The 25597-nt window shown below is 39.0% G+C and overlaps 1 protein-coding gene across 1 annotated transcript in view; it reads left to right on the top strand.

Annotated features, from left to right (window-relative positions):
* otog (otogelin) overlaps positions 1-25273 on the top strand; it is a 50680-nt gene extending 25407 nt beyond the window's left edge. Inside the window, exons 29-56 of the mRNA XM_086143954.1 lie at positions 155-271; positions 864-1020; positions 1269-1295; positions 2090-2260; positions 5841-6119; positions 8563-8680; positions 9313-9392; positions 9794-12525; positions 12658-12835; positions 12993-13144; positions 13230-13319; positions 13425-13611; positions 14094-14314; positions 14668-14806; positions 15581-15769; positions 15894-16103; positions 16212-16316; positions 17182-17286; positions 17382-17483; positions 17630-17728; positions 18169-18248; positions 18369-18444; positions 19762-19940; positions 20077-20181; positions 20744-20863; positions 21052-21097; positions 22919-22998; positions 23353-25273. Coding sequence (XP_086000080.1) covers positions 155-271; positions 864-1020; positions 1269-1295; positions 2090-2260; positions 5841-6119; positions 8563-8680; positions 9313-9392; positions 9794-12525; positions 12658-12835; positions 12993-13144; positions 13230-13319; positions 13425-13611; positions 14094-14314; positions 14668-14806; positions 15581-15769; positions 15894-16103; positions 16212-16316; positions 17182-17286; positions 17382-17483; positions 17630-17728; positions 18169-18248; positions 18369-18444; positions 19762-19940; positions 20077-20181; positions 20744-20863; positions 21052-21097; positions 22919-22998; positions 23353-23553 — 6345 coding nt within the window. The 3' untranslated portion in view covers positions 23554-25273. The remainder of the gene's footprint in view (positions 1-154; positions 272-863; positions 1021-1268; positions 1296-2089; positions 2261-5840; positions 6120-8562; positions 8681-9312; positions 9393-9793; positions 12526-12657; positions 12836-12992; positions 13145-13229; positions 13320-13424; positions 13612-14093; positions 14315-14667; positions 14807-15580; positions 15770-15893; positions 16104-16211; positions 16317-17181; positions 17287-17381; positions 17484-17629; positions 17729-18168; positions 18249-18368; positions 18445-19761; positions 19941-20076; positions 20182-20743; positions 20864-21051; positions 21098-22918; positions 22999-23352) is intronic.
* Positions 25274-25597: the final 324 nt, after the last annotated feature.

Here is a 25597-nt window from a genome sequence, read left to right as displayed (position 1 = left end):
GAACGAACAACACTAAAAGTGATTTGTCACTGATCATTGTTTCTGGAAGAGGTGATACTGACAATATAAATATATTGCTTCACATCCAAAGTGCAAAAACGTTGTAAATTGTAATTCATTTTATGCGTATGTAACATGTGTGCATATGTCTCAGTGTGCAAACAGTCCAGATATCAGACATCCCTGCAGTATCAGTCCACTCAGAGAGACTTTTGCAAAGCGGCAGTGTGCTGTTCTGCTCAGCGAGGTCTTCCAGGCCTGCCACCCAGTGGTGAGTGGCTGTACAGCACAACTCACTCCAATGGAATATCAAACAAACATGGAAAGCCAGGGAAACGAGAAACATTTGCACTCCTCAGAGAGTTTTCATCAACAGTGTCTTATTTTCACATGAGTTTTAGGAGAACAGATCCTTATCCATATAAAATAAAACAAAACAATTTCATTTGCTTTTCTAATCCTTTTTTTCCCATGAGTATACTTCATGTGCTGTAACAATACAAAGATTATTCACATTATACACACAATACATTTAAGTGTTTGTTTAAATAATCCCAAAAGAAAATTCTACTACAAGTGAAAATGATATCTGCAGTCCAAAGAAAGATTAGCATTTAATCCATGTTTACAGAGAGAGGAATAAAGTAATGCCTTAGTTGTTTTTATTTCAACTTTTGTATTAACAGCTCACACCATGTCATCAAGTGCCGTTATTCAGATATAGTAAATTGATGAGACAGTGGAATTCAGTGTATGAATGGAATTTTAAGAATCAAGTTTAAAACTTAATTTGATTATTGCTTTTGAATAGCTCATGTGCTTTTCTTTCATTTTTCTTTTCTTTCTTTCTTTTCATCCACCAGGTGGATGTTACCTGGTTTTATATGAACTGCCTTGCAGACACATGTGCCTGCAATCATGGAGGTGACTGTGAATGTTTTTGCACAAGTGTGGCAGCGTACGCCCAGCGCTGCTGTCACCAGGGTGTTCCTGTTGACTGGCGCACCCCTTCTCTTTGCCGTAAGATAGGGGATGTTACACTCACGTTTGGGTTCTTCTTTGTATTGTGTGGGTACTGAACGTGAACGCATATGGTGTAAAGAAGGTTCAGCCTTTGGAATATCTGATTGATATCCCCTTGTCTTTTTCTCTCTCTTTTTTTTACATTTTATTTATCTGGTTTTCAATCTGCAGTTTATGGCACACTTGGTTGTCACTTGAATAAATTGTGAAATTAGTATAAATACTCTCTCTGCTTCTCCCTGCAGCTCATGATTGTGAATTCTACAACAAAGGTAAGATAACTAGTTGCCCAAATACTTTGGATTTATGGTACACAGAACACTTTTGCAGTGAGGATAAATAATTTAATGTCAATTCCTTTTTCTACAATAGCTCTCTTTCATCAGTTTGCACACTAAACCTACCCAGCAATAGTAACTGGAAACAAAGTAATGAGTTTGGAATGCTTATGTTTGTTTGTAACGCACAAAAATAGTTGTTATAGCTCTTGGGGGTAGATTTAATTTCTAAAGATTCTGATTACTTCTTTAAGCTTCTTCTGTACAGTCATGAATATGTTTACAAAGTAATGTCAGTCAAAGTGGTGTAGTAACAAGATGAAATTACAGCAGGACACAATACATGTGCAATAGTCAGGAACTCGGTGGAGTGAGAAGTGTCCAATTTAACCTACTGCATGTTATTGGACTTCTCAACAAACCTTTTTGAATGTTAGCATTTTTAGATTCATGTCTAGTTCATTACTACATTTATTTGTAAAACAAAACAAAACAACAAAAAACATGTAAAGAATTAGACAATCCAAAGTTATGGGGTAATGGTTGGATTTTTGGATGGAAATTTATACTATAGTTCTGTTTTCCTCACCTATTGTCATGTATGGTTCTAAGTTACTTTAAGTCTCAGCCAAATATGAATACTATAAATTAAGCCGGATGGCTCTGTTTTTTTGAAAAGTAGAGTTTTATACATGGCATGGTGATCAGTTACAGATACTCGTTTTGAGGAGGAAGAACTCCTTTGATTCACTGAGTGAAATCAGTCCCTTCTTGTCAACTGTCTGCAGCACTTGGCAAAGGTCCCTTCAGGCTATTCCCACTCAGGGACCAAATGATGCTGCTCGCTGCAAGTAGATCAAGTGGCTCTGTGTTTGTACGAAGTGCAAACCTGAGCGATGCTGCTGACATTCTCTTGCAGTTTATGATGACACCGGGCCTCAGTAGAGCCCGACCACATGGTGAGTTGCTTTTATCAAGGCAGAACTATTTTCATGTGAGGATTTATTTATTTTTAAAATCTACTCTCAGCATTTTTTTTTTTTTATTTCATTGCAAAATTGTGTCCTGAGCAGGTTGATCTCACCGCAAACTTGGTTGTGTTGTGTTCATTCTGCAAAACTATTAACAATGATTCATACACAAGCATTTAATAATGCTCCCTGATCAGTATTGTCTGATACCCCAGCTGTGCGATGATCGTTTGTGCAGGCATCCCTCCCAATTAGAGGTAACTACCTATGTTATTTCATCTCAATGAAAAATTACACTATTAACGTAATTTGTCAGTCCTCAACTATATATACTTTCACACACACTGTCATACACTGATCCTGCAAAGAGAGCAACCACTTTACTCAACAACAGTACTGAATAAATGTTTTTAGAATATTTGTTTTCTCATTTTTGTGTCATGGATGCCTGTGCAAATCGAAACTCCTTTGAAAAAGTCAACATCTCAATAGAAGCTACTGTTGAGTGGCTGCGCTCTTCAGCTATCCACAGAAAATTAGGCAAGGATTCATAATTAGGCTAATTTAAGTTGCATTTGTTTTTCCTGCCTGCTCATTTTCAATCCAAAGCTATTCTTTTTCTCCTCTAGTTTCTGACTGATACAGGACTGGACATAGAAATAGCCAGGGATCCCCTCTTTCATTATTTCCTCCTATTTGACGTGATTGCACATCCTAGTGAAAACATTGAGGAAAGAAATCAACAGTTAAGTTGTTGACCGGGACAAGGATCAGACACCAAATACTAATTTAGCAACCTGAGCTCTCACCGAGGCAAAAGGCTAGAGAACAAGGCAAAACAAAGGCATTCCAGTACCACAGTTCGGCACAACCCAGTCACAATAGCTCCTGCTCTTTGGCTACTTTTAACAGGGTATTTACAGTTGGGCAAAAAAGTATTTAGTCAGCCACCAAGTGGGCAAGTTCTCCCACTTGAAAAGATGAGATTTCATCATAGATACACTTCAACTATGAGAACCAGAACGGGGGGAAAGAATCCAGGAAATAACACTGTAGAATTTGTAATCCTACAATATGATGAATTAATTGGTACCTTTCCTGGTAAAATAAGTATTTGGTTACTTCTTCTTTAAGAGGCTCCTCTGTCCTCCACATGTTACCTGCATTACTGGCACCTGTTTGAACTGGTTACCAGTATAAAAGACACCTGTCCAAACTCCACTCTGGCCAGACCAAAGAGCTGTCAAAAGACACCAGACACAAAATTGTGGACCTGCACCAAGCTGGGAAGACTGACTCAGCAATAGGTAAGCAGCTTGGTGTGAAGAAATCAACTGTGTGAGCAATTATTAGAAAATGGAAGACATACAAGGCCACTGATAGTCCCCCTTGATCTGGGGCTCCACACAAGATCTCACTCCGTGGGGTCAAAATGATCACGAGAATGGTGAGCAAAAATCCCAGAACTACACAGGGGGACCTAGTGAAGGACCTGCAGAGAGCTGGGACCAAAGGAACAAAGACTACCATCAGGAACACACTGGGTACTCAAATCCTGCAGTACCACACGTGTCCAGAGCCCGTGTGACGTTTGCTGGAGAGCATTTGGAAGATCCAGAAGAGGACTGGGATGTCCTATGGTCAGATGAACCCAAAATAGAACTTTTTGGTATTAACTCAACTTGTGTTTGGAGGAGAAAGAATGCTGAGTTGCCTCCAAATAACACCATACCTACTGTGAAGCATGGGGGTGGCCATGTATAGTGAGATTTTGAGTGAAAGCCTCCTTCCATCATCAAGGACATTGAAGATGAAACGTGACTGGGTCTTTCAGCATGACAATGATCCCAAACACACCGCCCAAGGAATGAAGGAGTGGCTTTGTAAGAAGCATTTCAAGGTCCTGGTGTGGCTTAGCCAGTGTCCAGAAAATCTTTTGAAGGAATTGAAAGTCTGTGTTGCCCAGTGACAGCCCCAAAACATGACTGCTCTAGAGGAGATCTACATGGAGGAATGGGCCAAAATACCAGCAGCAGTGTGGGAAAACCTTGTGAAGACTTAACAGAAAACTTTAAAACGTATATAACAAAGTATTGAGATGAACTCTTGTTACTGACCTAATACTTATTTTCCACTGGAATTAGCAAATAATTTTTTTAAAAATCAGACAGTGTGATTTTTCTAATTTTTTTTTTCTCATTCTGTCTGTCATAGTTGAAGTGTAACTATGATGAAATTTACAGGCCTCTCATCTTTTTAAGTGGGAAAACTTGCACATTTGGTGGCTGACTAGATACTTTTTGCCTCACTGTAAGTCAAGCCATTTTGGTGATTCCCCCCAGGAAAAAGATGAAGAAATCCAAAAAAAAAAAAAAAAATCTGCACATTATTGGTTCAGTCCTTGTTTTAATGACAGATTTCTGCAATTTTACTCAGGTAAAGTTTCTCTCACTCGGCAAAACTGGACCAATGCTGTGACATTCAGAGTGCATCAAGATAGGCACTTCTGGAGGATGGTTAAAATAAACTGTTATGAAACCTGCCTGTCCTTTCCAAGCCCCAACCTTACTGCAGCTTACCAGCTGAAGACATGCCAGTCCAGCATGGGCAGCCAAATTACTTTACATAGATATAAAATGACAATGACATTCCATTTGTAGTTAACATATCCTGTGTCCAAGCCAGGTTGAAATTCTTTATTCTTTTTGAATGACACATTTCGGAATGGGAAAATCTCTCTCTCTCTCTCTCTCTCTCTCTCTCTCTCTCTCTCTCTCTCTCTCTCTCTCTCTCTCTCTCTCTCTCTCTCTCTCTCTCTCTCTCTCTCTCTCTCTCTCTGTCTCTCTTTCTGTGTCTCTTTCTCTCTCTTTCACTCTCTGTATCCCCCTGCTCTCAAATATAAACTGTTTATATTAGCAAGTAAGCAAGTAAGCAAGGCAGGAAATATTGAGGTTGCATTTTACCAGTTCAGCAGTACACATACCACACAATAGAATGAGCACATCTACTGAAAAGATGCAAATATTGCCTGTGGTAGAGTGACATGAATAACATCTCGGGTCCACTGTTCTCACTTTGTATCTTAACACTGGCACTGATGTAGCTGCTTTCAGTCTTTCTCTCTCATTAACAGACAAACTCAGAGAATAGCTAGAGGGAGAAATCAAGCATTTAGAAACAAAAGGGAGATATTGCCACTCACAGGTGATGGAGATGAGAAATTATCAGATGATGATGAACAAAATCATTTATCTCATAAAAAGCGATGCTTTCAGATTTTTGATTTTTTGTTTGGATGAAGCTGGATAAAATCCTTTTCAGTAGTCTGGTCGTCTGATTAACGCATGCTAGCTGAAACAAGCACTTATATTTTAATTAGGCTTTTGCTATTTTCATTGTTTTTTAATATGGATATTGAACCTCATTTAAACAATTATATCAAGGACATCATCTTTGTAACCCCTGCTTTGATATACATGCTGATTTGGAGCCAACAAACAGTATGTCTGTAAGTTGTTTTTTTTTTTTTTTAATAAATGCTGAACCCACATCTTGATTTCTCTTACAGACACATCACGGATATCTTTCGAAGCTGCCAAGCGACCAAACTACTTTCTGTATGCCAACTCAAGTGGTCAGGTGACCCTTGCCAAGTGGCAGGACAGTGAGGCATTCTGGGATGGAGCCACCTTTGTCCTCCACAGGAACACATGGATAACTGGCTTTGACTCACTTGAGTCCCATGCCAGACCAGGCTATTTCCTGCACCTCACCCTGCCACGCCTACATCTATTGAAATACCGTCACACTGCCAGCTTCCGCAGAGCTACTCTATTCAGACTGACAGGTAAGCAATGCTGAGATGACAAGTGTGCTGCAAACAGGTCACACATTATTTTTCATTATCTCCAGGGATATTTATGTGACAAAGATAGCATGAAAATAATTGTCATGTAATGAGTTTGAGGCTTATGAAACCTAAAGAAAAAGAACAGGCAAATCCGATTTATAATCTGAAGTTGATATTATTTCTAAAATAAAAAAATAATGACAGTAGTCATTAGATCTTCCACCTCACAACAAGAAGGTTATGGTTCAGTTGCAAAAATGGGCCTTTCTGTGTTGAGTTTCCATTTTCTACCCATGACTGTGTGGGTTTCCTCTACGGTTTGCTCCCCTAGTCCAAAAAATGCAGTAGGTTCACAGGAGACCCTCAAATGGCCTCGACGTGTGAATGGTTGTATATCTCTGTATGTGGCCCAGTAATTGACTGGTGACTGGACTGGTCCAGGGTGTACCCCACCTATCACCCAACAACAGCTGGGATAGGCTCCAGCTCCACTGTGTCCTAGACTTCAGGATAAGTGGGGAATAAATAAATAAAATATTATGATTATGCTAATAATAATACATTTTGATTTAGGCCCCTTATTAAACACTCAAGGACATGATACAGACATACACATATACAGCACATATACATATACATATACATATACATATACATATACATATACATATACCGTACACAAAATACAGATCCAAAGAAACTGAAAATAAAAATAAAACAAGAAAAGTAGCAAAGCAGTTTAAAAAGCAAAAAACATATATGTACATGTACATACATATATACACATACATACACATTACGACTCTAATTCAGATGTGAATATACAGAGATGCAGTGAACCAACTGAGAGACCCCTCCTTTGCAGTTGACTTCACCAGGGAACCAGAAATGTAATCTTAAGAATAATGAAACATTAAGAATAACTCTATATGTTCATATTTACATTTTACAGAATTATACAAAATTGTATAAATGCATTCAATAAGGATTGCAGATCTGCCATAACTGATGATACACATCCACAGCAGGCGTTTTAAAAGTAGCCACATGAATGAAGTTTAAATAATGAACTCATAAACAGAAGAAGCAGGATAGACTCAGCATTAGAAAAATTATTGCTTTTTTTAGCTGACTGGTTGTTGGTAAGAGTAGTACTGAATAGTTTCCACATTTAGATTCAAATTCCTTTTTCAAATCTCTGTCAGGCATTGGGTCACCAAGGGTCAGATGTCACATTTCTGCCAGCAGACTCAGCTCAAAGAACATCCAAGAATCCCTTTTGCCAAAAATAGAACAGCATTTGTTTTAGTTAATGGAGAAGGTGCAGCTGACTTCCCTGCTAACTGCAGTGAATGTACACATTTAAAGCACTTTTTTAAATTCATCAAATTAGTTCAATATGGGAATCTTTTTGAGTACATCATAATCACTAATTATGAAGCTTTATGTGTCCGTCAAAACTTATTGAAACGTATCAGGAACTAATTAATAGGTACTGCTCTGATATATCAAAACATGTCAGAGATTGCATTTTGATATTGTTTAAATGTTTACAATTTCAAAACAAAGCCTTAGTTGAACTATAAATCATTGCCACAGCAGTCGATATTTGCATTTATTTATCCATACAGTGATAGAAATACACCAATGATTAAATGGTGTGATTAGATCATTTCTAAAGCAAAATGAAGGACTTTTTTTGACCCCTTATTTAATCCATGCTGTTAACACCGTTTCCAACAGAGCGAAGGTTTGATGGTAAACTCTGGTCAAAAACTTCTTGTCGTGGCAATTGGATTTGAATTTCTTCACTTGAAGATGTTTCACCCCTCACCCAAGAGGCTTCTTCAGTTCAGAACCATTCAGTTCTGAAATGAAGAAGCACCTCGGTTCCACAGAAATTTGATAGTAAATCATTGACTAAACAGAAAAGGATACAAACTCAATACAAAGTGATGTAAATGCAATTTTTAAGAAGGAATTCACTCCTAGGAAAACTTAACAGTCACGGACTCACGTGATCCTGTTATTTTCAAAAACCTAACATTCAAGGACTTGTGAGTCCTTGAATGTTGTACGAAAACATTTGTACAATCATCATTATGCCACCCAAAGCAGAATGGAAGTACATTTCTCTGCTGGCTCTTATAGCAAGCATTCTGAGAGCCTGGAGACTTTTCATATCCATTTTGTGCAAGCATTTAGAGCATTTCAGAATCAATGCTCAAATTATTCAGAGCGCATATATTGAATTTTAAGATGTGTTCTATCTTTTTTATTAAATGCAAGATTAAACCAATATTCATGACTTAAACATCTGTAATAACCCATAATGTTTATGTTGTACAACAGAAGTTGAATTATTCTACTGAATAAGCCAACCAAGCCAACAATTTTGCAGTCTTGTGAAGTAGAAATAAACGTACTGTGTTTTTATCAGGACCCGCCCAGAACACTCCACCAGGTCCTCGGTGTCAGTGGAGATATGACACCTGCATCATTCCTTGTTTCAAGACCTGTAGTGACCCATCAGCTGAAGCCTGCATCAGCATCCCACAGTGAGACCTATGACCCTGCCCATAACACATGATATACCTCCAACAGGTTGTACTCAGTCACTAGTGAACCTGAAGCAATGAATCAGGCTTGAATGATCATACATCTTATGTGATGGTTTCATCTTTAGAAAGCTGACAGAAAAAAAATATTTGTCAGAAAAATGAATTTCATTCAATTTCATGAATTCAAATTTTTACTTCAAGCAATTGCTAGAATCTTAAGAATCAAGAGTCTTAGCTTTTATAGTGATTGTCTCATTATACTTCTCCGGACTGAACCCTTTTAAATACCACTTTTCACTGATTTATTTTTTTCTAATAGATCATCTTTTCAGTATTTTGATATTGTATTTATCTTCATATTGACCCTGATCCAGGCAAAGCCAGTAAGTAATGTCAAATATCATTGACTAACTTGCTGTGGGCAATTTCTAACTATGAGTCTTAAATTACTTTGTCTGAAAATGCAACAAATATATCTTATTATTTTTATACAATCAGATTGACGAATTGCTTTAATCTAAAAAAAGAACAAACATTTTGTTAATTTGGCTGATAATGATTCAATCATTAAATGGCATTTATTTTTGATCAATTTCTTTGAAATTACTCATCATTGGGTTGCTCTGCAGAGTGGAAGGCTGCCTTCCTGTCTGCCCCCCACACACTGTCCTGGATGAGGTCACTCGTCGGTGTGTCAATATTGAAGACTGTGAGTATCACACTAGTCGCTTTCACTTGTGCTGTCTTTTCACATTTCAAACAGATCTTTGTGAGAATTAAAATATATTCGGTGATTGACTTACTGGGAGTGAATTAAGGGTAGGTTTTTCATAATCTTACTGTTACACAAAAAGCTTGTATGTGCTTCTCCATCAGCCCAATTGCAGGGGTGTTAATCTATCCCAGAGAGAAACAGAATGTTGCCCTTGACTAAATTTTTCAAGGTGCGGTTTGGTTACTGTTTTCATAATTTATATGTGTAAAATTCAGGACAAGGTACTAAGGATAAAAAAATAAGGATCACAGTTTAGTCAGTAGCTGATGAGGACTCCTCTAGGGACATACACGTTCACAGCTTCAGTCTAACACAGTTTTATTGTTTGGGTTCAGGTATTAAGGGCCCAGTTGTTGTAAAGCCATCCATACCGTCCACTGCTCAGCTGACCCCTGCAGCTGTCACTTCTACAACCACCACAACTACAGCTGTCTCCAGCTCCCCACTAAACGTCACGACTATCCCTTATGCTTCACCGCACACTGCTTCTACTACTATGATCAGCACCAGTAGTGCTGTGAGCACAGAGATAACTTTATCTACGGCACCACTTTTCTCTGAAAAGTTGACCCATCCATCCATCACCACTTCATCTACAACATTAGTCCTTTCCAAAACACTTGCACCTTCAACTTCACCACCTTCAACTGAACCCCCTGCTGTCAGCGCGGATATGGTGGAGACGTTTTATACTCCAAAAGTTCCCGAGACCCATCCCACAACAACAGGGAAAACTACATGGGGCAGTGAAACAGTTAGCACTACTGCTAGCTCCTTCAGTCTTAGCACATCCAAGCCAAGCAGCACTGCCCTTGCTATAACTGCCCTACTGTGGCTTTCCACCTCTCGTCCACCCACCAATGTCCTGCCACCACTTTACACCAGTATTGCAACAACGATGCAATCATCTACCATCTCCGCATCAGCCACAAGCTCTACCCAGCAGCCGAGTACCATAACTACACCGCTAACAGAAAGAACAGAGGCTTCAATAATAGTGATGCCAACTGAAAGCTTTTATAGTCCAACCCCAACCTCGGGTGTAGAGACAGTCTCGGGCAAAACGACTGTAGCCAGACCTGCTTCACCAGGATACATAGATACCAGCACAATGTCAGTACCAGCAACGAGATTTCGTCTAACTACAACTACAACTACACCAACCACTACTGATTGGCATAGCACAGTCTCCTCAGTCCCATCTCCTGAGGTGACCTCACGCCAAATTGAAAAATCAAGTTCTTTGCCAACAGCGCCTGCAGCAAAGACTACACAGGCTGTCACTGTGATTGCACCTTTTACCACTAGAGAAACAACACAATACCCTCTTCTACAGAATACAGTGCCACCTGTTTCCACGATTAGCACAGAGAGGACTCTGCAAACTACCCCCACTGAACCAGTGACCCTACTAACAGCTGCTTCTGAGTTACCCCCAACCAGAATTGCATTGACCTCAACTGTTCCTGTTGCCCATACTTCAACCTCCTCTGACTGGCAAAAAACAAGTAAGAAAGTGACTGTACCTGAAACCACAATTACTAAAATACCTGCAGCTACCACAACAATGATCATACCACCACATCTTAAATCTAAAGGCACCACAGTTTTTTCAGACTCAGCTTCTGCAAGCTATACAGAGAGAACCTCCCCATTTGCTGGAGTTCAAACTAAAGAAATAACCACACATGCCGATATCTCAAGCCCTTCAGAGGTCCTTGAGACCTCTACCATGTCCTTGGGTCCTCCTTTCACAAAAAAATCAACTGTGCCACCTGTTTTTCTCAGAGAAAACACGACTGTACCACAGCCTACAGTAGTAATTTCAACCCATCCTGTATCCACCACAAAGACCTCCAGGCCATGGCGTCCTCCCCACCAGCAGTCCTCTTCAACCCAGGTCTCTGCCTCTACAGTGGGGAGCACATCAGAACTCAAATCTGTTGTACAGCATGTGTTCAGTACCACAGCAACAACAACAGAATATCCTCCTGTTCCCGCAACAATGCCAGTTACCACCCCTACAACATCAGCTACTGCTATTGCTGCCATAACCAAAACCACATCATATCAAGAAATTGCTTCTGCTAAAGCAATAGACACTACCTCCAAGTCAAGAGTTGTGCAAGAGTCTCCAACTGTACCCAGAATTCCTGAATCCCCTCTCATTAGCATCCCGACCAGTGCTCCACCTAATGTTGTTACCACCATACTTAGACCTGTTACCTTCCAGCCAAGCACAGAGACAACACACGCAGTGACTGACAGATTAGAAGTTTCAACAAAAGCAACAATAATACCATTGTTTTCCTTGTCCAAGCCACATCCAACTACTACGAAACAAACACGCCATCCAGAGAAAGTTACCACTCCTGTGTTGTTGACCACAAGCTCTACAATAGCTCCAGCAACTCCCACTATTTCAAGGACCACCACTGTCAGAACAACCCAAAAAGGTCATGTCACAGCTAGAGTTACACCTAGAACAACAGTGACAGAGAAGTCAACTATTTGGCCAGTTACAGCAAGAGTCACTGTAGTAACAAGGCAGCCAGCAGGAACAATCAGGACATCCACTCTCACCTCATCAACTGTCATGCCAAGCTCTAGCACAAAATCTGTGTCACCACATTCTGTGGCTTTATCTGTAAAACCAGCCGAGGCAATTAGTACAACTACACCTGCAGAATCAAGTGGGGCAGCTTCGAGCTGGATGACTTCAGTTGGCCCAAGACTAGAGCCTCCCTCTTCATCAACGGTTATTGGATCTTCTGTGGTGACTGACACTTCTGTTCTGAAAACAAAAGAGATCGAGGCCTCATCATCTATATCCCAAGCGATGACACCTCCACCCACCGTATCTGTCCATAGACAACCGCCTGATATTCTTGTTACTGCTACCACTTTGCACCAAGCAGCCAGCACTTTTGAAACAACTGGACCCAAAAGAGGGGGCCGAACCAGTCTGGCAGCAACACCACAGTCTCCCTACACTGCACTGAAAACAACCAAACATGTGCCAGAGGCCACAACTTCCATGGTTATGTCCACCACAAGAATGTGCACAGTGAGCCTGAATTTACATTTTCATTTAATTTTGATTGAATTATAAGAATGATAAGGTTCTGATGACTTTTGTTTAATTTGTTTTTGTTTGTGTCATTCTCGTGTTTTCCATTTTATATTTGTTTTCTTACAGCCTCCATATGCAGAAATTATTGATGAATGCACTAAGTATATCTGTGTCAACAACCAGCTTGTCTTGTTCAACAAATCCCAAAGCTGCTCCTTCACCTCTGATCTCCCAAACTGTGGCCTGCTTGGCTTTGCCGTACTAGTCAATGGTGACAAGTGCTGCCCACAGTGGGACTGTCCATGTGAGGAAAACAACATAATTAGATTCAGTTTTCCCCTTTGGAAATGTAGTCTCCTGTTTAAATACAAGGAGTGTGCACTCAGATTTGTCTGGACTTGCTTTTATTTCTCAAGAAAAATGATTATTTTTCAAATTGGAATGTGTCTTGTATATTGCAGGTCGCTGCTCTGTTTTCCCAGACCTGAATGTAATCACATTTGATGGCAACAGCATTGCTATATTCATGGCTGCCTCATATATTGTAGCCCAGCTGCCAAATGAGACTGTCAGTGTCTTGATTCAGGATTGTTCCACTGATCCTGATATTCCAGTGAGTTGACAGGGCTTCTTGCAGAGAGCTTTTACATTTCAAAAACTCATCTGATGTTTGAATTCACTCAGTTTCCTTTCTGCAGCTCCAAAGGAATTTCACAAATTTGTGTTTGGTGGTACTCAACATCACCCACAATTCAAACCAAATCATCATTAACAGGCTGCAGAGAAGGGTAGGGGAATGCTGCTCCCTGATAGTTATTCCGTGTGGTTGCTGATACATGAGGAGATTAAAGCTGTGACACCAATGAAAAACATTTAAATATATCTTTCCACAGCTCTATGTCAACTCACGCTATGCCCGGCCTCGATTCAAAAAGTATGGCTTTGAGATCTATGACACAGGCAATATGTACCTGATCCGTAGTCCAGCTGGTCTCAAACTGCAGTGGTATCACAGCACTGGAATGATGGTGATTGACAGCGACAGCTCTGGCAACAAGTTGCCCATCATGGGTCTCTGTGGTACAAATAAGTCTTCATTATTTGTGTACAGCAGTCTTACTGTTGCTGTCCAGAAAATTTGTTATCAAAATTGTGTTGTTTGATTGAATCATAGGAATGAAATAACAGTGCAATATTAATGTTAAAGTATCAATTTTAATTTCCAATTTACATGGTTATCTAAGTTTGAATTTGGGAAAGTCAAACCTGAAAGTAGTTGCACAACCTTCTAAAAGGTGTGATAATGGGAGAAATTTTGAGGAATAGAAATTGAGATAAAAAAATGTGTTATAGCTCCCTATAACTATTGGTGAACACATGACATTTAGAATGTTCATAGAGAACTGAGATTCACAGAGCTCACATTCATGTGTAACATTTTAATGTAAAATATTTGCTTTTAACCATAATTATAACAACATTTGAAAGAGATACATAATTAGTTCTGCCTGGTACAAAATGTATGCCAAAGGGTCTCTCATCATGACAATTATGTATTGAAGGTTACTGTGACGGAGACCCCAGCAATGACCTGTCTTTGGCTAATGGCACCATATTGGACAGGAGCCAAGATCCGGCTCTCTTCATTGACAGCTGGCAGGTTCCCAACACCACTAGCTTCATCAGCAGCAACCGTCGCCGTCAACTCAACTGCTCCATCAGCGATTGCTCTAGGTGCCTGGCCATGCTACAGAACCACGCCTTCTCCTCCTGCCATGCTTTTGTACGTTAACCCGTCTGCCAACTTACTTCTTTTATCCTTTATTTACCTTATCTTAAATAATCAGAGGCTCTCTTTGAAACACCAGATTCAGATTATAGCCCACTACAGGTTGGAATAATTTGTGTTAATAATTTATGTATGGTTTATGAAAATGGCACAGACCTCAATGACATCCCTAAGTAATAGTTTAATGAAGCCCAAGAAAACCAAAAGATCTGGATCTCAGTGTTCCAACACCAGTACAATGACATGGTGATTTTCTTCTCATGGTCGGCAATGACTTGTAGGTTTGCAAAAAACAATCTATGTTAGATGTATATTTAAAATATATATTAAAAAACATTTGTTTCCAGGTTCCACCAAGCACATTCTGTGAGGTCTGGATAAGAGATGAGGAGTATTTCAACAACCAGTGTGTGGCGCTGGCTGCATATGTGGCCTCTTGCCATAAATTTAACATCTGCATTGAATGGAGGACTCCAGATTACTGCCGTAGGTTTTCTGGCCGCTACTTGTACTTGACTAGTCCTATAGTTCCAGAGTCAGTAGACCGAAAGTAAAAAATGTTCTGTGAATCTGCAAACACAGTATTCAGCTTTCGTTGCCCCAGTTTTGAATTGCTGTCCAGAGGTTAGACTTAGGGTTAGGGTTAGCTGAATTGCAGGCCAGTCCCCTTTTTGGCAGTTCCTCTCAGTAGTTGCCACAGCAAATTGCCCTCCCTCATCCAACCCTATCCTCCGTATACCCTTCTCTCACACCAAATTCTGTAGCCTTGATCTTGTTTTTTTCAAAAACTTGCTAAATCCATGACTGCATAGTACTGACTGGAATTTAACAGTGTTTGGCTCCAGCACTAATGCAAAGCTGTATGCGCAAAAAGCCGTAGAAAATTAATGAATCACTCATGATATAATATTGCCATTGTGTTTCAAATTATTGTAGACTCTATCCAAGAGCACAATTTATGCATTAAAGTGCATTCACGCATTATAGATATATTCATGCAAGGCAATGATTTTAAGTGTTTTATATTTCCAAATCCAATGTTGGGCAGCAACAGAACTATACCTAACCACTGATTATACTTAATGTACAACGTGAGTAAATTGTGAACTGTACTTATTTTTATCATTGTTATTCACTTATGGAATGTGTAATTTGTCCAACATTAACATTGCGATACATTTGAATCTCTCATCCAACAATCATATTTTAGAGTAACACAATAGATCATTAGATTTTATTGTTTTGTCTTTCCACTGGCAGCCTTCACTTGTCCAGACACTCTTCGTTATCAGTCCTGTCTACCAGCGTGTACATCTCAGTACTGCCCCAATCAGGACTTTGACTCAGATCCGGACCAGTGCTCAGGCCTTACAGAGGGCTGTGTGTGCCCCAAAGGAACACTCCTTCATCGGCCATACTCTGCGCTTTGTATCCCCCCCTCTAAGTGTGGTAAGAAGCCATTTTATAATGCAGACTACAAAGCCACAATAAGGAACATTCTTAGAAAGTTGATTGAAGTCATCATCACTTACTTTGGAATCTTGGTTGTGTGTGTGCATGTTTGTGCTTTAAGCCTGCACTGACAGCTCTGGTATTCCTCGCGCAAATGGTGATGTGTGGAAGGCCTCAAAGGATGCCTGCTGCATGTATCGGTGTGACAATGACACCATCGTCCCTGTGGAATACAACTGCTCCAGCACGCCTGTGCCCTCATGCCACCGAGAAGGAGAGGTGATTGTTAGTTTGACCAAGGCCACCAACTGCTGCCCGCAGAAAGTCTGTGGTAAGTTTTTGGTTCAGTGCTACATATACTGCAGTGCTACATGTTTGTTTGCGACAAATGGTATACATTGTAAAAAATGACGAGATGGTGTCATGTCTCACTCTACAGTGTGTAATCAGACTGCGTGTGACCTCCTCCCTCCGTTGTGTAAATATGGAGAGAAGCTAGTGTCATACTACAGACAGAACTCCTGCTGCCCGGACTTTGTGTGTGGTGAGGTTTCAAACTGATTTCTCTCTGATTAGTTATATTGGTTAAGTCATTGACTTCACTGATTGTTATGACCCAAAGCAAACCTGCATAACATAATAGCAATGGGCTGCAGTGAAGGAGGCAAGTTGTTGTCACTAAGGCATTCACTCTGAAAGGGAGAGTTCATATTGGGAGTGGGAAATCTTCAGTCACCTTTATTCATTGTAGATTAGTATTTACATATGTGGAATTCCAAAATCACAGTCCTTTGAAGGAAAATGTACTTGAAAATGTACAGTATGTGTTTTTTTAGTCCGAATTTTAAATCAACAGTACTCCTACAATATTCCTGCTATAGCAATTAACCTATGCATAGTTCTGTCTGCACTGGTTTGGTGCCTGCTGTTTCTCCTCAATGTCAGTTCTTAATTCCCAGTGCCAAAACATATCATACTAGCCACAACTGCTTACTGGCTTTCGCAAAACATATTGGCGGAATGGTTAGCGGGTGGGTGGCATGGTGGCGCAGTGGTTAGCGCTCTGACCTCACAGCACGAAGGACCCTGGTTTCATTCTGACAAAGGGACCTTTCTGTGTAGAGTTTGCATGTTCTCTCCATGTCTGCGTGGGTTTCCTCCCACAGTGCAAAAACATGCAATAGGTTAATTGGGAAAAATTTGGGAAAAATTGCCCCGAATGAGTGAGTAAATGGTAGTCTGCCTATATATGTGGCCCTTTGATTGACTGGCAACCCGTCCAGGGTGTACCCTGCATCTCGCCGAATGACAGCTGGAGTAGGCTCCACCATCCCTCGTGAGCCTGAATACAGTATAAGTGGCAGATGATGGATGGTTGGTTATAGCGTGTTTCTTTGTGTGTGTTACAGAGTGTGATCCAGAGCTCTGCGAGTCTGATATTCCCACCTGCAAGGGTGACCAGACTTTGATCACCACACGAGCTGAGGGGAGCTGCTGCTTAGCTCACATCTGCAGTGAGTAGGAAACAATACTCAGACTCATCTTTTGATTTGTCAATACCAGAGAACTAAATTTTCAAATGCGTATCGAAAACATGTGTTTCTTGTAGTGTGTTCATCCTGTATGGAGAAACCTCCTCATTGCCTAGATGGGGAGGTTTTAACAGTGGACAGTAACACCACAGACCGCTGCTGTCCCACCTATAGATGTAGTAAGCAGACACTACTCATCCCTCCGTCAACATTAGATGATCTTGAAGTGTATTCTCAATTGTTCAGTCTGAGCCATTGTTTGGAAACTGAGGCTCCAAGACATCAAAAGTTAAAAGTGCGTATATATGTGTGTGTGAATGTGCAGTGTGTGAACTCAACAGATGTCGACAGCTCAGTTGTCCAGTGGGAATGTCAATAAAGTCAGTGCCCATTCCAGGTCTCTGCTGTCCCAATCAAACCTGTGGTAAGACCTTTAAAACAAGTCAAATCTTCCAAATATGATGTTGAGGATTAATGTCATATAGGCATTGATGGTAGGCATATAAAGTCATAACTTAAGGTGGTCTAAATTGAAGTACAGTCTTCTTCTTCTTTTTCTTTTGGCTTTTCCCTTCAGGCGTCACCACAGCGAATCAACCTCTTCCATCTAAAACTATCTTCTGTATCCTCTTCCCTCACACCAACTAACTTCCTTCATGTTTTCTGTCACTACGTCCATACGGCCATAATTTAAAGTGCAAAACAAATGAAATTAGAATTATTATTAAAACACATTGTATAGTTTAAGTTCTTTTTTTTTACAGTTTTTAATGTACATTAATATTTCAGTATTACTGATGTAGAAAAATACAATACTTATTTTGTCATTTAGATATGCAAATAGTGATCAGAAATGTTTTTCAGAGTGTTCCTGTGAGCAGATCACTTCTCCAAAATGTGGCTTGGTATGTTCTAATATTTTTTATTCATTGTGTCTGACAATGGTTATTTTACTTTTGGTTAGATGTAATTAAGTGAGAACTGTGGTTCTGTGGGATTGTTATATACTGTATATCAGTCTTTGTGATTTTGAGTATTTCTGTGTGAATTTTCTTCATCTGAAGGGGGAGACAGCCCAGCTAGACCTTGCCTTCTTGTCTGACCCACAAAACCAATGTGCTTGCAAAAGACACAAGTGTGGTGAGTACAGTGACCAAACATACAGGTCTGCTGAAAGCAGATGCAACTCTGTATCCTAGTTGACATTTTTTATTCTGAGATTTTGACATCCTGCTTCAAAATCAATAATGTACTTATTTCAACAAATTTGAACCCAATAGAAAAACATTCTGAGACAGAAAATACTTAAAGCCTTTTCAAGCATATGAGGCTTTGAGTTTTAAGGCAAACCAATTTGAGTGGTTGCCCAACCATACGCTACATATGACGAATGCAAATGAATGAATGATTTAGGATGTAGACTCACTGGACATGCAGTTTGGAATGATGAGCCACAGTATCAAGTTGCTCAAAGTTAACATTACATGCCCCTGGACATACTTTTATGTAATTCCAAAAGAGAAGCCTGCAGTGGTTTTTGACTCATAGCAGCTGCCAAATATATCTTATGGCATCAGAGGTATTCCATTAGTTACCCTTGTAAATGCAATAATCGTACTTGTACTACCCCTTTTTAATAGCTTAATACCCAAATATTTGTGAAAATGAAGATTTTTTTCATCTAAACCCCACACAGTAACATGGAGAGGCTGGGTTTATCACTCCAACTAATTACCTGGAGGTATTACAATCCTATGATGTACAAATTAATATTGTTAATTATTATTATATTGATTTTTAATAAAGAATGGCCAAATATAGCTCTTAAAAATAATGACCTCTCTATTGGAAAAAAACTTTTATAAAGTGTCACGGGGGACACATTAGTATTACTCTTGGCAAATTGAGGAGTTTACCAGAAAAGAATGTATTTAAGCCAATGCCATATCATTACTACAATGTCAGTGTTTACAAGACTATTTTGAAGTTCTATTGAAATAATATGAACATCCACTCATCTTCTGCTGCTTATTGTGGGGGCAACAGACTAAAGAGGCAGATCCATCGCATTCTCCATGTCAACAAAGCACATGTTGACTGGCAGGTTAAACTCTCCCTGTACCTGCAAGAACCCTGCTGAGGGTGTAGAGCTGTTCCATTTTTCTGTGATAAAGAGGAAAACCACATTGTTCCTCATGAACCCGAGGTTCAACTATCCGATGAACCCCTTTCACCAACACCCCCAAATAGACCTCACCTGGATGGCTGAGGAGTGTGATCCCCCAAGTTGCTGGGACACACACTCCAGTCCCAAGAGGGCCCTTACAAACAGCAGTTCAAGTTAACTAAATGCTCATTGGGAACAGTTTGTAAGGAATATTTTCTACTTTGCTTTCTATTACGAAAGCAATAACATTGTATTGCGTGACCTCTGACCTTTTTTGTTAACATGTGCAGTGCGTGAGCCTGTGTGTGTATATGGTGAGCGGGGTGTGTTGAGACCAGGTCAGACTCTGGTGGAGCATGATGACACAGGCTTGTGCCACAGCAGACAGTGCAGCAGCAGCCTTGACCCATCCAGTGGCTTCCACCTGCTCCGTACCAGCAGCATCAACTGCTCTGCACTCTGCCACCCAGTGAGAAACTCACTCAATGCATTAACACATCTGCACTAAACTGTATATTATCTTCGCAGGTACTGTCTATGATTCTTCATTGCGTGTCTGAATATATAGATATTGATCTTATTTTGAACTTTTGTGTGCACTTCAGAATCAGCTGTACATCCATTCCAAGGACCATTCAACATGTTGTGGTGTTTGTAAGAACATCTCTTGCCTCTTTCAACATGACAATGGGACAACAGTTCTCTATAAGGTGGGAAAAGGAACTTTAATGAAAAGCAGTATAAAATGAGAGAAAGATGCTATGGATTGATCAGACAACCTGCTCTACCATCAGATAGACCGGGGCCAGTATGTGAAAGAACATTTTTTCAAGTCAATGCGCAATACCTGCTTCAGAACATGATATGTATCATACACATAACGTAAAAAAACATTCACAAACATGGCAAAAAACAAATTATGTCTCCCCAACATCATGACCAGTTTATTTCTGCTTGAATTTGTATGCAAAAAGTTTCTAACCGCAGCATTTAAAATTGAAATAGTCTGACAGTATGCATGCATAATCATTTAAAATATATATTGTGGATAGTTAAAAACATTAAAACTTTGGTTAAAATTCTAAACTTTCCAAGTTATTTTTTATTATCACCTAGTTCTACATTTATGCAGATGATCTTGAAATGCTATGCTAATTTTGAAGTAATATTTTGAAAGTTTGAAATAGGTTATTAGTTTCTTGGACTTTTTTTTTTAAAACTTCCAGTTTGATATTCTATCTTAGTTTAAATGGATGATGTTGTTCTTTTCAGCCGGGAAAATCCTGGGAGTCAAACTGCATTAAGTTCAGCTGCACAAATACTTTTTCTGGAACCACACTCATTTCTTACCGAGTCAGCTGCCCCCCTTTCAACGAAACAGAGTGTATGAAGGTTGGTGTGTAGCCTTACACGTACACACACAGAAACGTGTTTTTGATATTCACATGAGTAGTAACTACTGCCAATCATAGACTTTGACAATATTGTGGAGAAACAAACATATAGTATGTAATTTTTTTTTCTCTTTTTATTTTTTGTCTCTTTTATTATCTGACATCTGTTTCCTTGTCTGCACTCAGATTGGTGGAACTGTAGTAAGTTACATGGATGGATGTTGCAAGACGTGTGAGTATCTGATCTGAGTGGCACAGTAGTAAAGTAGTTTGTGTCGCACTGTAGGCTACAGACAATGGAAAGTCCATTTATCTGTTGCTCAACATGCCTTCAACATGTTTCCAACATGTGATCCCTTCAATTTGTCTGTTTTGGTTTATATTCTTCAACCATGCTGTCAGAGTTGACTTTTGTTTTCTGTTATCTCAGATCAGTGCAATCTCTCAGTGTGCTTTTCAGTGAAATAAAATAAATATTAGTAACAGATATTACCTTGGAAGTAGCTCTCACTGAAAAGCATCTGAAGACATGCAAGTGACTTTGTGGTTAATGTACAGCTCACCATCATGTACCGATCCCACCAGGTACTGGATTTCCTCTGATCCCTTTCCCAGTTAGCCCTTTGACTGACACAGTTAACACAAACTGTGAAAGAGGTACAAAAATAATAACAAGACCATCAGTGCTATTGTTGTTACTCAACAATGTACTCCCTTCATATTATATTGCAAGACACACAGGAAACCCCAAAGTCTGACTGCAACCCTCTTCGTCAGCAGAACAGTCCTCTCAGTGGTTGTCTTATTTCAGGCTGCTCATGAAATTGCAGGCACAGCCCTGCTGTTTGTAACTTTGATTCTTTGATGACAAACATACTTGCTGAGTGTTCCTCAGTTCTCTATGATATGCCACAACACTGTAAAATGGTGAAAAAAAGAGTTTGAAATCAAACTATCGTTTGCTAAAATGCCAAAAAATAATGACATCGCGCCTGAGAGGACTGCGACACATATTCACCCTAGACTCCCTTTGGATCACCTGCATTTTCCCGAATGAGCACTGTCTGGGCAGTGCATTGTTGATTGCCAACAATGTGCTGTTGGTAGAGGCCTAGTAGTTGGCCTTAGACGTCTGCATGTGTCGATTGTAGATAGTGACGGGGGGGGGGTGTTTTCCACCAAACAAGTAACTGCTTAAGAGACATTTACATGGTGAAGCAATATGCAGGTCAAACATTTAGAAATATGTTGTGGGGCTCAATTTTTCAATTGGGATTTTTGAATTTTAAATACATTATACATATACCAAGTGACATTATAAAAGTAAAACATTAATTAAATAGTCAGACTTCAGCAAGAGGTCAGTTATTTAGTGTTGCAGTGATTCCACTCCAAATGGAGATTTTTGACTTAAGGCTGACATCAGTCTCTGCATTTAATGTATTCCAATGCATCTGCATTCCAATTATATACAGCTACAATTACCATTTACCTACTATTATAGTTTTTGATATTCATGTTTGCATCATATAGAGTTTCAGAGATTTTAAACAGTGTTCTCATGTCATAAATCCCTTTTTTTTCAAGATTTTTATTCTCACATCTCTTAAATTAATAGTAGATTATTACTATTTTAGTAAAACTACTGATCAGGAGCCTTTATTTTAGGGAATTTTCATTTTGAAAAATAGTTAAATTAATTTTGACAATCGATATTCACATAGTGCCTTTTTTCTATTTACAGGAGAAATATGACCTATTATCTTATTCTAAGCATTTTCGTACATTTTATATAGGTCATTCTTTATGTGGCGTTAATTTCTAACTATATCCACTCATTAATTTTTTTAACTTTGTCCTTTAGGCTATATTTCCTTATATCCGCCTTGTGATTAATTAATTTGTCACTAAAAGGGCTTGCTTGTTATGATCAAATTCAATACTTTTCCCTCCTCTTATTCTTCTTCCTCTTGTTTTCTATGCATTTTGCTTTGATGAGAAGGTTGTGTGGTTTCATCTGATTGGTGTGGTTAGAGATGTACTGTATCAACAGGCAAAGAAGATGGAAAGTCATGTCAGAGGGTAACGGTGAGGATGACCATCAGGAAGAATGACTGTCGCAGCAACAGGCCTGTATGTGTTAAGTTGTTTTATGTCATGCCTGTGTGAGAGAGAGAGAGATGCAAATTGTTGATTATGTTTGAAATAATGTAAAGTGTAATTTTGAGAGTTGCCTCTCACAATGTACAGTATAATTGTATTTGTCTCTAGATTGTATATACAACTTTATTGTTATAAAGTTACATACTTGTATTTATATTTTATCAGATATTTACAGTATAATGCCAAGTTAAACACATGGAGGGCAAAAATTCACTGAATTGTATCGGATTTAAAACAGTACACTCCTTTGTGTAAAATAGTCTTCACTTGAAGTTGCTGGTTTTCTTCCTGGTGCCATGAGTACTGACTCTCTGTGTATTGCAGGTGAACATTGTGTCATGTGATGGGAAGTGCCCATCTGCAAGCATCTACAACTACAACATTAACAATTATGCCCGCTTCTGCAAGTGCTGCAGGGAGCTGGGGCTGCAGCGTCGCGCTGTGCAGCTCTACTGCAGCAGCAACTCAACCTGGGTCAGCTACACCATCCAGGAGCCCACTGACTGCTCTTGTCAGTGGTCCTAGTCTTCAGTGTGCAAGGCACACACACACACACTGGTATCTACAGATACAGGGGAGAGAGAAGAGAACAAACTCCAATCATGCTGATGTGGTATGTTGTAAAACACAAACAATGAAGCAAGTAAAGGGCTCTGTTTGTAGGAAATACTGAACACTGTAAACACCTCTGCTGGCAGGGAGATGATATAGCTGAACAACTGAATTAGCAGCCACAAACACAATTTTAAAGTTTCCTTTAACCCTGGGTGTCTGCGGTCACGAGGATGGGTATTTAAACGTGAGAAAAAAAATCACTAGGTAGTGGTTGAATATCGTGTGATTAAAGTTTTGCATAGTTTCGCCTTATACCATAGAATCAAAAACTTTTTCTCTAAAGTTAAAAATAAATAATGATTCCAAAACAATGTATTTGTTGAGGCCATGTATTTGGTATCTGGTGAAACGGCATAAAGCAACCTATGATGTTGCCCGTGCCTTTCAAAATATGTCGAGAGTACATACTGGGTCCTGAAAGATCACGTTCCTATTTAACAGAATTAATCTTGGCTACCCAGCATCAGCAATTCCTTACCAAGCTATAAATGAATACATTGAAGGATCGTCACAAAAGACCAAAAAAAAAAAAAATCACTGAAAGTTTCTTTGGTGGCATCTTTTGAAGTTTAAAAAATTTGATGTACAGAATGACAAGCCTTTGTAGTTGTTCAGCCTCCCGGAAAAGATGGGTGCATTTTCAATTCTTGTAAAAGGACATAATGGACAGTCTTCATTTCCGTTTTATTTAGTGCAGCTTTAAAATAAAATACAAATTCAAACTAAGAAGCAACCAAAAAGGGCTCTTTATGCTTAATTTGTCCAGCATAAGTATTAATAATTGAGTATCATTAACTTTCAAAACACTTTTAATGTAGCAGTTTTTCCTCTTTCAGTTTTGTGTCAAAAATCCATCATATTTTTCATTTTTGCTTTGTCAGGCCCAAGAGGATTTTTTTCTCAGTAACAGGCTTCTTATTTTAATTGCACTCATTCACGGACATCATTTTAAAGTTAATCAGTGTTGCAGGTATTCTGATTCAGTCATGATCTAGATCAAAACGCTAATCCAACATTCCGGTAAGCGCTCCCTCTACTGCTGTCCCTCCTCCTCAGGCTGAGTGGAGGGACTTTGGATTTAAGAGAGCTCCTCGCTTTACATGCTTAGAGATTTTATGAATTATTTCAGTGATTTTTACATGGGAATAGAGGTTCAGATGTAAAGGAAAAGCAAATAACCCTGGGAACAATGAGGACAGCATAAGCATACTGCGCATTCTCTTTGTAAATAAGTACATTTTCCTTTTTATAAATGAATTGCAAAATTAAATTGCTAGACATTTCACCGGTAGAAAGACATCAATTAAAATGTATATTCAGTGATTAAATAAAACTTAATATAATCAATATTAATGAGGTATATTAACTGTTCTAAATCCAATTGTATGTGGTGCACTTTATTTATTGGAATTATGTAGAGCACTGTTCTGATTTCATCAGTGAAAACAGAGAAAAGAAAAGAAAATTCCGAGAGGGTATATCAGCTGTTGCTTCACACATAATGCAAAACATATCCATGTCTATTTGGACTGACTTACAGTACTTGTTAGCCGATCTCAACAGTTCCAACAGTTGAAAGGATTTGTATGATACAAATGTACAGTTGCATATCCAATAAATATTTCCTTGAAGAAAAACAACTTGCAAATGTAATCTGTTATCTTACTGAGTGACAATATCTCAAATAATGTATTTAAAAAAAATGTTGTGTATTTGAAAATTATTTAAAATGCAATGCTAGAAAATGGAGATGGGATTAATTAATTTGTTTGCCTCAAAAGAAGAGATTTTTTTCATCATCTTAAGTCTTTGAAATAATACACTCATGTGAAAAGTATGGTTGAAGCAAAATTCAAACTTGAATACATAGTGTGAACTGTTTACATGAAATAGTACTTGTTTGTATATATTTAAAAAAAAAGGGCCAACACCTCTTTATGCTAATGTAATGACA

This window comes from Fistularia commersonii, chromosome 3 (assembly GCF_037954325.1).
Source record: "Fistularia commersonii isolate RoL2024-O1a breed Wild chromosome 3, RoL_Fcom_v1.0, whole genome shotgun sequence".
Taxonomy (NCBI): domain Eukaryota; kingdom Metazoa; phylum Chordata; class Actinopteri; order Syngnathiformes; family Fistulariidae; genus Fistularia; species Fistularia commersonii.
Note: the sequence above shows the minus strand (reverse complement) of the source record. Positions and strands in the feature narration are given on the sequence as shown.